The sequence below is a fragment of the Passer domesticus genome, chromosome 17 (genome assembly GCF_036417665.1).
Source record: "Passer domesticus isolate bPasDom1 chromosome 17, bPasDom1.hap1, whole genome shotgun sequence".
Lineage (NCBI taxonomy): Eukaryota > Metazoa > Chordata > Aves > Passeriformes > Passeridae > Passer > Passer domesticus.
In genome coordinates this window covers 6331840-6344937 of record NC_087490.1, presented here as the reverse complement: position 1 = coordinate 6344937, position 13098 = coordinate 6331840, and the positions used below count along the sequence as shown (strand labels likewise).

The 13098-nt window shown below is 51.3% G+C and overlaps 1 protein-coding gene across 2 annotated transcripts in view; it reads right to left on the bottom strand.

Annotated features, from left to right (window-relative positions):
• The window catches only part of SEPTIN5 (septin 5), a 42434-nt gene that overhangs the window by 19068 nt on the left and 10268 nt on the right, over window positions 1-13098 (bottom strand). Inside the window, exon 3 of one of the 2 annotated variants that reach the window (XM_064392252.1) lies at window positions 2609-2672. The exons of the other annotated variant lie outside the window; for it this stretch is intronic. Coding sequence (XP_064248322.1) covers window positions 2609-2623 — 15 coding nt within the window. The 5' untranslated portion in view covers window positions 2624-2672. The remainder of the gene's footprint in view (window positions 1-2608; window positions 2673-13098) is intronic. 2 annotated transcript variants of the gene reach the window in all.

Below are 13098 nucleotides of genomic sequence, written 5' to 3'. Positions count from 1 at the left end.
TTTGCCTCCTGCCTGTTTAAACTCGTGACTTGCTCTGGAGCGACTTCACAGAGCTTCTCACACCCAGCTCCTCATTTAGGATAACCTGCACGATAAAGCAAACTGGGCAGACGTGGAGCTGGCCGGTTCTCTTCCAGCAGCCCCTCGGTGTCCGCCCGGATCTCCAGCAGCCCCTCGGTGTCTGGCCGGATCTCCAGCAGCCCCTCGGTGTCTGCCCAGATCTCCAGCAGCCCCTCGGTGTCCGGCCGGCTCTCCAGCAGCCCCTCGGTGTCTGCCCGGATCTCCAGCAGCCCCTCGGTGTCTGGCCGCTCCTGTGGCCGGGGGAAGCGCTGCGGTACCGGAGCGCCCCGCGCGAGGGAGAAGCCGGCGCACGCAAGGGCCGTGCCCGAGCGGGGAGAGCCCCGGCGGCTTCCCTGGCCAGGGCCACACGGAAATCAAACCACCCTCGCTACCCCTCCCATATCGAACATATTCAGAAGGACAGGACAGAGGTTTCCAAATTTAGCCTGTTAAGACAGAAGGAGAAACCAGGTGGTGCAAGGAGGTCTGTGGCAGGCTCAGCACTGCTGCTGCTCATCTCTCCTTCCGATTCATCCTCCAGCTCTGCAGCACAGATCAGACTTAAATAGATACCCGGCCTCTCATCTCGAAGCTACAGCTGGGAAAACCAGGGAGAGGCAGAGCAGAGCCCTGCCAGCCTGGGAAGCCAGGAGCAGTGTTTGGGAGACAAACAGGTACACATTCCTCTGGGGCACAGAAGCTGGCTGGGCTGAGAGCGGTTTGGTGGAAGAGGATGGAAAATAATGGTGATTTATCCTCTGCAATGGAAAGGCACTGCTTCTTCTAGCTCTCAGGTTTTCCATCCAAATGACAAGAACATCAGTTTTGGAAGTTCTTGGTGCATGTTAACATACATGAATAGGAAAAGGTTGGGGACAGGATCCTACAGAAGGTGCAGTTTAAGTTACAGGTAGTGGTCCCAATCCTGCCATCCTTACTCACCGAGTAGTCCCTTTGAAATAGAGACGACTGCTCACGTGAGTAAGGGATGCAGGATCAGGCCTGTCTACCAAAGAGGCTGAATCCTGAACCGAGAGGAGATTGTGAGACACCTACACCTGGTCCAGCAGAGCTAGTCCAAGGGCATCACAGGGGAAGACAGTCCAGGCTGGGGCACCACACCTGCAAACAGCACACTGAGCACAGACCACGGAGAGCAAGGTAGTGCACAACAAAAGTGCTCCACGCAAGCAGAAATTCTCCTGATTCATTCCCAGTTCATCCATCTCATGGATACTTCCAGGTTTTCAATGAGATCTTTCTTAACCTTGCTGTCCTCCCAGCAGGCTTCCAAAAACCTTATTGGGAGAATTGAAAGCTAACTGTCTTGGGAGAATTCCCAACCTCTATCTTCCACCTACAATTAACATAACTTCAGGAGTAGCTGATGCCCACAAGAGAGGAAAATAAGCCCACTCAGCTCACCAAATAATTTTTAATTCCATTAATGAAGGGGGAAAAGGCAACTCTCTATAGCAACTTTCAGTTCTGGCAGGCACCCAAGGAGAGAAAAACTGGCCTCAGACTGTGTGAGCAATAACCCCAAAAAGGTGCAGAATAAGGTGGTAGAGGCACCTTCTCCTTCCTAGGGGCCTCCTGCAGGTCCCTCATGAAGGACTCAGACCCCCAGGCTCCAGCCACACACCCTCCCTCCCTCCCTGCTGCCAGCTGCCTCTGCACGCTCAGTGACAGGAAGCAGAGTCCTTGTGCACCTTGGGACAGCAGAGGCACACAGGGACCTTCATCTTCCTTCCCAGCCTCACCCTGGGCTTGCAGCCCAGATGAGGCTGCTGAGAGGGAGCCACGCACTCACCCTCCTCCCTTTGCACCAGCACAGCTCCACCTCCATCTCCACACACCACAGCTGGACCTGGCTGTGAAGTGCTGCCCCTCGGAGCCCAGCACGGGCCAGTGCTCCTGGAGAGAGCAGCTGTGTGCCTTCCAGTCTGCCCCAGCTCGCTGAGATGTGTGCTGGACCATCTGCTATCCCACAGGGGTCCCCCAGGAGCCCATTTCCCAGCCCCACCATAAAAACAGTCTGCAAATGTCACTGCCCACATCAGTCTGCCCAGGGCTGGGCCCTGTGTCGGGACCAGCATCTGTCTTTGCAGATGGATAATTAGATTCCCTCTCCATTTCCTTTCCCCTCCTGATGGTTTTTCTGGCTGGCAGTTTCCCCACAGCCCTGCACAATCCAGCAGCATTAGTCAGAGGGAAATTTTGCTCCCTTCCTCCCCAGGATGTTGTTCTTGGTTCAATAAGAGCAGCAGAATGAACTGCATGATGATTTGAGTGCTTCATTGCAGTAGCACTTGTCCTTTTCAGCCTGGCAAACACAAGCTTCCCTCCCATAGGTGCACCCTGCCCCTTTTCCCCAGGTGCCACAGAAATCACAGTGTGATTTCAATGAGTGTGATGTTGTTAGCAATTGGAAGCAATTAGCTAATCAGCAGGAATATGCAATCAGCTGGACTGGGGTAGCAGCACACCTCCATTTATGAGCAGTGGTGCCAAACACTCCTTTTGGGCAGGGCCTAAAGAAGCGTACCTGATTCTCAGCCATGGTGTGAGATGCTCTCAGAAAAAGATCATAACACCCTCCTGCAGGAAACCTGAGGAAGAGATGGAGCAATGTTGGAATTGGGGTAATTTAACACAGAGCTGTATCTCAGAGCTCCCAGAGAAGGAGAGGTTTGTGTGCCCAGATGAAGTATCCAAAGAGATCCTCACTGAGCATACAAGATTGTCTGTCCTCCCCTGCCACTAAGAAGTGGCTTCCTGGGAAGCAGTAAGCCTCAAGCCCTGATGGTTGCACAAGCATCCCCAGGACCTGCAGAGATGCACAGACACATGAGTTCCACCTGACAGAGAGAACTTATCCTGCTGGGATCCACAACTTTCCCAGTTTTCCCCTCACAGGAGATGTACAGACTGAAACTTTCAATCTGTCAATTCTGTCCTCTTGTACCCTGTGACATCCTGTGTTCTCCATGGGCAATGTCCTGAATCCATGCAGAGCTTACAGCCCTCCAGTGCAAACCATCAAGACTTCCAGCAGCTCCACATCACTGCCTGGGCTTGGTAGCTTCTATTCTGCAAAAGGCTGTAAAAACCAAACTGCTGCCTGCTCCATGCAAGGAGCTTGGAAACGCCTTTCAGAAGATTCCAGGAGCTTGCAGCTGACTCCCTCCCCTGTGATCCATGCCAGCCACTGCTGGCTGCCCACCAAGAGCTGTGTGCAGCGTTACCCAGCTGTGCCAGGCTCGCAGCCCACGAGGCTGAGGCACTGCAGCATGGGGCAGTCAGTGCCTCTTGCACCACCTGCAGCCTGGCCGGGCTTGCCAGGGCCTGGCACACACTGGTGCCCACACCAGATCAGGGTGGCAGCGAGGCAGGGTGTTCCCAATGGGCATCACAGCCCTGGCTGCCCCAGGAGGTCCCCAGCACAGCTGTGGGACCAGCTGGGCAGATACAGAGCCTGGCAGTTTGCTGCATGGATGAAGAAGAGAAGGTAAGGGCAGCAAGGCAGCTGGGGACCAGGATTGTTCCCCACTTGCCTGTGGTTTTGCAGCCATCCAGCACTGACATCAGCTCCTTGTACCCTGCCATCGCAGACACTGAGGCTCTGCCTGGGGGGCAGCTGTCAGAATAATCAAAAATGGAGTCAGGAAATGCTTTCCAACACCTTTCTCTCCCCTTCTCAATCACCTGCTTGCTCCAGCAAACACCAAGCCTGGTTACACCTTTGCTGCACAAGTCACCGCTTCCCTGTGCCCTGCAGTGTGACTGGAGAGTCACATTTTATGTGGTGATGGGAGAAAACTTTAAGTCACTGAACATCTAAATCAAACTGTGCTGTCAAAGGGAATTTAAATTAAGTTTCTTCCAAGCTTAAGAGCAATAGTCAGTAACTGCTGAATGTTGCTTCTCCTTACCAGGGAGATGTTGACCAGTAGGGCAAAAAGAAGACTAGTTAGTCTGAGTTTGTAGTGAAACAGAGCAAAGAACCTTAGATGAAGAAGTATCTGGCTCAGAGTCTCAGCAGATACTAGAGGGCTCCCCATGTCCTTCCATAATACAGGTGTGAATTGGAGGGTCTGGAGCCTACAGTAAGGAAGGACCACACAGATCATTTACCAAGACTGACAGCTCCTGAAGGCTCTGCAGTACCCAGAGGAACACCCTGCCCGAGGCTGCTGCAGGACACAGCACAGTTTGCCAGGCTAGGGGGGTCAGCTCAGCAGTCTTGGTGCTGTAGTGAGAGGGGGGCAGTAACAGGCACCCCAGCACAGAGGCAGGAGCCCAGCACAGCCCAGCAGCACAGCAGCCTTGTCTGCTTCAGTCCAGCCCCAGACTTCGTTAGCAGTTTTGCAGCAGTGAGAGATTCCTGCTAACCACTGAGATGGAGCCATCTGTTTCCATTTATGTGCTGGCTCACAGGAGCAGCTACACAGCAAAGGACTCTGGAGAGGGTTTGCTTTCCTGGGCACAGGGGAGTGAACAGCCAGCCAGCTGGGACAGAGGCTGAATTCACCTCCTCAGTGACCTAATACCTCCCTTCTGCAAAGTGAACACGTGGGAGGCACTGCAGCCCTCCCCCTTTGATTTTGTGACCAAGCTCCATCATTAATCCACCTACAGGCCACGTCCCTGAAGGCACAGAGGATTTGCTCCCAAGAGCAACTTATACCAAATTATTGCTCTGCATGGCACCACTGCAGAGGAGGGGTTGATAAAGTTGTTCCCAACTCTTGGCCTATCCTCTTAAAGCCAGAAGGAATCTGCCACTGATAAACCAGGATCCCTAAATTAACAGCTACCAGGCCCTGGTTTTTTTCTATATCAGGGTCCTGCAGAAATCATTAAAGCAAAGAAATCTTTACCCAGACACCTTTCCATGCATTCTTTTTTATGTACTTGCTGCTTGGGCCAACTATGTACCCAGCCCCACAAAAGAGCAAAACGTGCTAGTGCTGCCTGTGCAGCACAAAAGCACAGAGTGGGGGTGAAAATGGCAGCAGATACGATGGGAGAGTCTAGGCAGCTTCCAAAAAATGTAGCAGGAAGAAAGGGATAAAAACTGGGGATGCCCTGTTTGGAGAGGGCTACAGAAGTATTAGTCCTGTCTGGCAGCTGAACTTTGGGAGGACTTTGCCACCTTGCTTTACCAGTCACACCTGCTTGGAGGGAAAACAGTCTTCTTGCTCAAAAGGAAGTTTCATACTATAAAACAGATTGCTTAATTCTTGACAGTTAGTGTTCGGAAACTACCCTTTTCCTGTGTTTGCTACTTCCTCTCTGAGCAGACATTTTTTCAGAGCCAGAAGAGACATTATGCTCCTCTCAGCCTCCCCAAGGGCCCTGCAATTCCCTTCAGAGATTCCTTCAGTTTGGAAGATCTGGTGCCTGTGGTGGACTCACAAAAACAGCAGAGAGCAGCAGAACATATCCTAAATCCTCCTTTCCTTCACAATAAAACCTTCCTAGTCTTGACTGGAGAGAGCAGAACTGAGTGTTCCTGGAGAACATTGCTCTTTGGTGAGAAAGGATGGAATATCAGGACACAGCATGAACAAAACACAGCAACACCCTGTGATACTGCAGTAGCAGCAACTGGCTGGACAAAACTGCCACAAATCCAAAATCCTAAAACATCCTACACAGCTTCATAGAGGCATCCTTCCCAACATGATCTTGTCTTACTGCCCCAACCCCATCACCCACTTCTCTGCCCCATTGTGGTTTTGGTTATCTCACCTCCAACCACAGCCCTCTGCAGAGGGCAATTCTGCATCACCTGGCAGACACCACCATGCTCAGTCCCACAACAACACAGCACTGATGCTGCAGAGAGGTGGGAGAGCAGCCAGACCTCAGGGCCATTCTCAGCAGCTGGAAAAGAGCATTCTCTGAAGTGCATCCTCCTGTAGCTCATGTGTCTGGTCTAACAGCCCAAGGACAGGAGCTTCCCTTGCTTCTCCAATCTGCTTTGCTTTGCTGTCACATACTGTCAAGCTGTCCCACTCAGCCCTGCTCTGCTGAAATCTTCCCAGGAGACATTTCTCCTCAAAGCTCCAGACAGAGTGACATTGTCATCCTGGTCCATTACAGCCCTGTCCCAGTCACCCTGAGGCAGCTCTCGGGGACTTGATACATTGCAGAGAGCACACAGAGCTTCAGGCCACAGAGCCCTGCTGTACCTGAGGGACCAGGGGAGCCCTGCCTCCTGCAGTTCCCAGCCCACCGGGCAAAGCTGTGCTCAGGCAAGCAGGATCTGCTGCCAAGACCTCCCCCAGTGAAGGAAGAGCCAGTGACCCCTCCCTGAATCAGGGGAGGCCCTGGGCAGCACAGCAGGGCTGGGCACTGAGCCCTGAGTTACCATCCCAGCTCCAGAGCTGACAAACCTCCCACCAGAGGCCGTGCCTGGTACAAAGCTTCTTTTGTTCCTGACACACGAGCCTGCTCCAGGCTGCTGCCAGGACACATCTTTATTGTGCCCTCCTGACTTCAGCAACAGGCAAGGCTGGGGGATAATGGTCCCTTTCTGGGATGCTGCTGGGGCTCACACACAGAGGCTGCAGATGCAGGGGCTGCCAAGGTCCTGAGCCCTGCCAGGCAGCCAGCACTGGCACCGTGCAGCCACCACCACTGACAGCAGCACAAACCTCTCCTGAGGCTCCACCAGCCCAAACTCCTCCTCAAAGACATGGCAGAGCTCCTCTGTAACCCAGCCAGTGACAGTCTCCTGTGATTGCACTTCAGTGTCATGAGCACAGCTGTGGGATGCTAAGCAGAGAAGAAAAAAGGGGCATTTTTAACACAAAATGCCTGTTTGTCTATGCACTTTGGGACTGTTTCATCACATACAAGCATGAAGACAATTCTGAGGCAGGAAGGAGGAAAGTCTGCAAACTCTTGTCCTCACTGTGACACGGTCACAACAGGATTAATTTTCAGTCCCTGCTCCCAGTGCAACAGGGAAGAGGGGCAGAAAAGCTGGAGAAAGTCTCTTGCTTGATTCCATGAATGGTTAAACTCACCCTATTTAGCAGTGGTGGGAGGGAATTTATCTCCAAGCAAGAGTCTTGATGCCACCTGGGACAAGGCCAAGAGAAAAGCAAATTCTTCCAATTTATTCCCTTCCAATACTGCCTACCCAGCTACAGGGAGTTTCTGCAGCCACACAGCCACAGAGACATGAGAAAAGACTGCTTTTATTTTCCCAGCCGTAGCCTACCACAGCCCAGCATCTCTTCAGCTTGAGCTGGAGCCAGAAGACATCTAAGCTTAAGGGGAAGTGGCTGGACACCCCCACACAGCTTGTGAGACAGCACTTGGAAGCTGTCCTTACTGAAAAACATGGACATTTACTGAAGTCCAGAGCTGCAGACCAGCTCCAGCATCCAGGACACAGCTGGGCTTGCTGGACACCAGCAGAGTCCAAGGACTCCAGGCTTCAGCTGTGCAACAGAAAATCTTGGCCACCTCAAACCAGCAGACATCAAGGCAGGAGGAAGGGCCCTTTTCCATGTCAGGAAGCAGAATTATCTAGTAGCTTCTGCAACTGGCATCTGTAGTCTCATGATCTCCTCATCACTATCTGGACCAGCAGCTGACACCCCAGCTGGCTCCCACCGCATGCTCCAGATCCTCAAATCTCCCAGATTTCTCACTGATATCTTGAGTCCTAAAAAGCAAAACCTCCAGGAAGGCTCTGATCCCCTTTTCTGCTGATCCACAGGATCCTCCAATTCAAAGAACCCAGCAGGGACTCTTCCATCCATGCACAAACCTTCAGCACCTTTCCACACAGCACATGAGCAGAGTTAGTGTGTATTCCAGCTGGGCACAGCTCAGCACCCTGCAGGACAGGGCTGGACTCTCATCAGGAACTAACTGCTCAGGTAAGGGACATGTCCAGCTGTGTTTTTCAGACTCTGCTTCTCCTTCCTACTTCCCCCCCACTCTAGCATGGAGAAAGATGAGAACAGAAAGATAAAATCCCCCACAGCCATCACTTACCACCCCCTTACACAGCTGTACACCGCTGGGCAGGAGGCACAGGGCTCTCCTTGAGCCTCAGCCCTCGCCTGCACCTTTCAAAGAGTACCATGAGCTCTGGTTGGGCCTCCAAACACTGCTCCACCTCCGAGCTGGAGACAGATGAGGTCACCTCCAGTCTGAAATCACTTCCGTTCTCAAACTGCTCCCAAGACTGTGCCACAGATTAAAAAGAGTGGGATGGGTGGGGAGGGAAACCCAAACCAATGGAGCATGTTCCCCATTAAGAGCTCAACACTTAATTTATCTCTGCCTCCCAGTCGACTGCCATCCGAACCCTCCACCCTCCCTCCTTCCCCTGCAAGAGCAAATCTGGCAGAAACTGCTTTGTATTAACAGCAGGGCATGGCACAAGCTGCACAGGACTACACTCAACCCCCAAATCCCCAGATCCAAACCCAAGCAGAGCAGTGGGGAAGAATCACAGCTTGGTGTTGTCAGATGAGCTCAGCCACGCTGCTCTGCCTTGTGCCAGCTCCAACTGCAGCAGCCCAATTCTATCTCCCCACACACAGGGTTGGAAATGGTTTGTGCTGGCAATGCAGCACTGAGCACCAGCCCCACAGCCCTGTGGTTTGTCCAGCACAGCCCCATTCTCCACTGTACATGTGGCTACACTGGCCAAGGTGGGAGCAGGATTCTCCCACCTGGCTCAGACAGCACAAATGCCTGAGGAACCAGACTGAGAAAGGAAAATTAAAATTAAAATTAAGGGGACTCACCAGCGTGGGGGAGTCCTAAGGAAAAGAGCCTGCAGTGGTCACACTTGGCCAGGAGAAGCCAGACTGACAGTTCAGTGGCATTCTTTTAAAAACACATTGACCACAGATGAATCAGTGCCTCTTTCATGGAAGCTGTAACCCAACTGCAGGACCCAGCAGTGCCTCAGGCAGTGACAGCCAACACACATCACTGTCATACACACACTCCTACACAGTCATGGGTATTTCCCCTCACCCCAGACTTTGCTCAGCACAGGAAGGCACCCAGCTTTTGTGGGTCTCTTCCAGAATTCCCAGTCTCACTGCAGTGGCAGCCATTGCATGGGGCCTTTTTGTCAGCAAATAGAGCTGCTGTGATCCACACCCTGTTTGGAATCCAATCCAGCTCACACATGCACATGGCCTCACTGGTGACACAGCAGCCACTGGCACAACCCCACAGGGTGGTAAGAGCTATTGCAAATGCAGGGGATAGAGGAACAAGGGGCAGAGCATGCTCCAGTGCAGCTATCGATCACATGCTGCATAATTTTAGACTTCCTTCAAGCAGATGGAAGACTGGGTTGTGTGTGCTGCCAATCCTGTGATAGTTTCTTTGGATCACACAACAACCTTGGGGCTGAACAGCAGGAGAAGTACAGCATGACTGCATCTCCCAGAGAGCATTTGTTCCTCAGCCTCTTTCCAGAGGCCAGCCCTGGACAACAACTAGCCAAAACTGCAATGAAAGTGAGACCTTTTTTCCTTGGGGGCTTCAGACCTTCTAGAAGCAGTGGGAATCTGAGAAAGGAATCTCTCTCAACCCCTGGTACCAGGCATGGACCTGGGCTGTTCAGGTAGCTCCTCTTCAGCATAGACTAGGAATAAATACACTGCAGGACAAAGGGGTTTCAGCAGAAGAAGCAGCAGGCTGCTCCCACCTGGCTGCATTCCCACCAGCTTCTTTCTGCCAGTTCTGGCTTCCCACCTGTAACTCAGTAAGGTGTCAGAAGTCATCAACACAGTGAGGACCTGGTGGGGAAGTGACTGTCCAACAGTCAGGCTGCCTTGGTGGGGGGATGAGGAACCACAGAGCTTCCACACAGCAGTGCCTGTGAGCTCCCAGTGGGAGAGCTCCAACAGCAGTGAGTGGAGAGGGGTGAGCTTCACACCCCGAGAAACACCAACCACGACATGGAGGGAACAGGTCTGAAGTTGAACATTTGGGCTAAGGGGAATCCTGAGGCTCAAGTGCCTCTGGGAAGCTTTAGTTGTGGTGTGATTGACTCACAGGGGAGCAGAGCCACTCCTTCATCAAAGTATGCTGTGTATCCCTAAAAATCATGGCCTCCAGACAGAAATGCCTCTAGACAGAGCTCTTGTATCCTGGGCTTCAGTTCCACCACCTCTGAGCATAGAGAATTTCACTGCAAACACCCACACCTGCCCTAGCTGGGCCAGTGCTGTCTGCTGAGCCCTCAAGAACCCAGTGCTGCCAAGCACTGAAGAAGAGTCATACTCTTCACCCTGCACCCAGCCACCCTGGAGAGCTCCTAACCATGTCCTCTGACCCCTGAAAAGACATCAACACTGCAAAAGATAAGAAAAGATCTGCAAGAGCAAAGCCTGTGTGAGTTTTCCACGCTGTGATGAGTCTGGGTGCAGCAGAGACAGGCACATGGGAGCGTAAGGCCTCAGGGCAGTGCACTGCCTGGCTCCTCAGCCCTGGATTTGTCATGCAGAGAGCAGACTGCAGCCAGCTGCACACCCCCAGGGAGCACATCCCTGTGTCAGCGTGCAGAGCTGGAGCTCAGGGGTGATCCCAGCTGCAGAGGGCCCGTGCTCAGCACACAAGACAAGTGCCAGGCACACAGAGCAGTCAGAAAGCAGCACAGCCACTGAGCTAAACAGGGACTGTCCACTGGCCAGCTCCTGCCAGCGAGACACAGGAGGGGTTTAAGGAGAAGTCTGAAGGAAAATAAAGAGGACAACTTTCAAAAGAAGGTGAGATGAGCTTAAGAGATTAATCCGCAATGGAACATCTCTGCTGAACAGATCCCTAAAATAGAAGCAGCATTGTAAAAGTTTCAGTTCCAATACAGAAACCAAAATGTTAAATGGGTCTGTCACTCCTGAGCACAGCCATGATCCTTTCACAGAGCTACAACTCTCACTGATTTTTTTGAGGCAAAGATGAAAGAGCCATTCAGAGCAGCCTGGAACATACCTCTTGCAGTATTTTCCTTCAGCAACCTCTTTCCTGGACCTAGTCCATGGACCACAGCACATGAAAGGCAGCTGTAGGCCTGGCACCAGGTGTGCAAATGCCGAGGCAGCAGCAGCCTCCTCATGGGAGATGGTGAGAGCTCCTGCTACACAGCAGCCCAGATCAGAGAGGGGTGGTGGGGGAACAGCAGTGACAAGGCTGCTCACCAGAGCCAATTTTATAAAAGTACAGGAGGTATCTAGCTCCTCAGTTTCAAAGGAGTTAGGTACTTTCATCTGTATTAAAAGAAGGCTGCCCCTTGGTTCCTATTATTGCAAATTGCCTGAAAAATTTGCCTTTTAAATAACTACATTGTACTTTGTGGGAACGCTCATGTTTCAGCCTATTGCCTTTCATCTCCACACCACCGACCCAGACCAGAGGAATGTGTCAGCTCCTTGGTTAATCCAGAATGTGCCAACAATTTCAGAGGCACTGCACACAGGATCATTTCATTTGTGGCAGGAACAGCCCACATTCCTGGACTGGCACAGTGGGAAACTGCAAGGCTGTGGCCCAGGAGTGGCTCCACAGACACCACTGCCATGCCAACACTCAATAACTGCCATCATGCCACAAGGCCCCATTGAGCTTCATACTGGAAAAAGAAGATCAGAGCTGCTCTGATCTTACAAAAAAAAAAAAAAAAAAAAAAAGACACTGGGTTTACAACCTAACTCTGCAATTTTGGCAAATCTCACCTCTGATAATTCAGTATAAAATACTGCAGCCAGACCAGGCAATCTAATTTGACCAGGACAGATGTGGAATATGAGTATTGTTCTGACAAAGTCTCAGAGTATTTTCTACTGAATTCAAGACTGCCATTTTGCCTCTCTCCTCATCAAAAATTACAGCCTTAGGAACAAACCTTATCACCCAGCTGGACTGCAGGAGACAGACACTAAAGCTGTACATCTTGCAGAGGGTTATTAAAAGACAGACATTCAAAAGTGCATTCTCTACACCACCTAAAATCCTTTCCACCTCAAGATAACAATTTCTTCCCTTAAAAACTGAGAGAGAAAGCAATCACAAAAGGTTACTGTCCTTGCATCGGGACCACAGCCCAACCATTGAACACACAGGGTTCTCCATAACATGTTCTTTGCTGATACCATCCCTGTGACACTGGTCTTTGCTGCTATTTCAGTCTTGATTTCCACTGTATCCAGTCACAGTCACCAATATATTCTCTACTTGCCCTGTAGAAAAACCGTTATCAGCAACTCTTAATAGAGTCCTGATTGTAAGGAAGAGATAATTGTGGGATCCTCCCTCCTGAGAATTTTTCTGTAGCATTGCTGATTTCATGAATCTCTTTCTGGGCTCATCTCAAAATAACAAAAATGGTGAAGTGCATGAGATGTAAGACGAGAGATGCTAACATAGCAGGCACTGGAATAGCAGAGTTCATGAAGATGTCACCTTTGAGATGATTACATTGGATTTCTAGAAGTCAGAATGAAACCAGATTAAAAAGATATTAGAGAAGACAGAAAGTCATTTGACTGTAAACGCTGTGGCTGTTGGACACACAAGGGGCACCAACACGCAATGTTAGAAGGAACTTGGAAGCAATGGAGTGGAAAAAATTGCATTTGCTAGACTGTGTTTTCCTACGAGGCAACCCAAAGGAAATGGAAACAGTCGTGTAGGTAAGGCAGAGCAGCAAGGCAGGGTGGGGAATGCCCTGCTCAGTCCATGGGCTAGCAGAGAGCCAGAACCCCCGTGCAATGTCAGCTCAAGTGACAGCCACAACAGGCCAAGAGTAATTTGTCACTCGCAGCCCTTTAACGAGAACTGGGTGCAAAATCAAATTAGATACCCACGAATAGCTCTTAGGACGTGCAGCACAGCGTGAAGGCAAACCTTTATGTGTCTTAGGAATCCAAAGATAACTATCTTCAAGCAAAGCCTGGAACCACCATCACATGCAAAATGAGGAGGGGTTCTCTTGGGCTTCTAGCCTGGGCTCTGAGTTGCCAGGCCAAACAACGATCTCTTGGG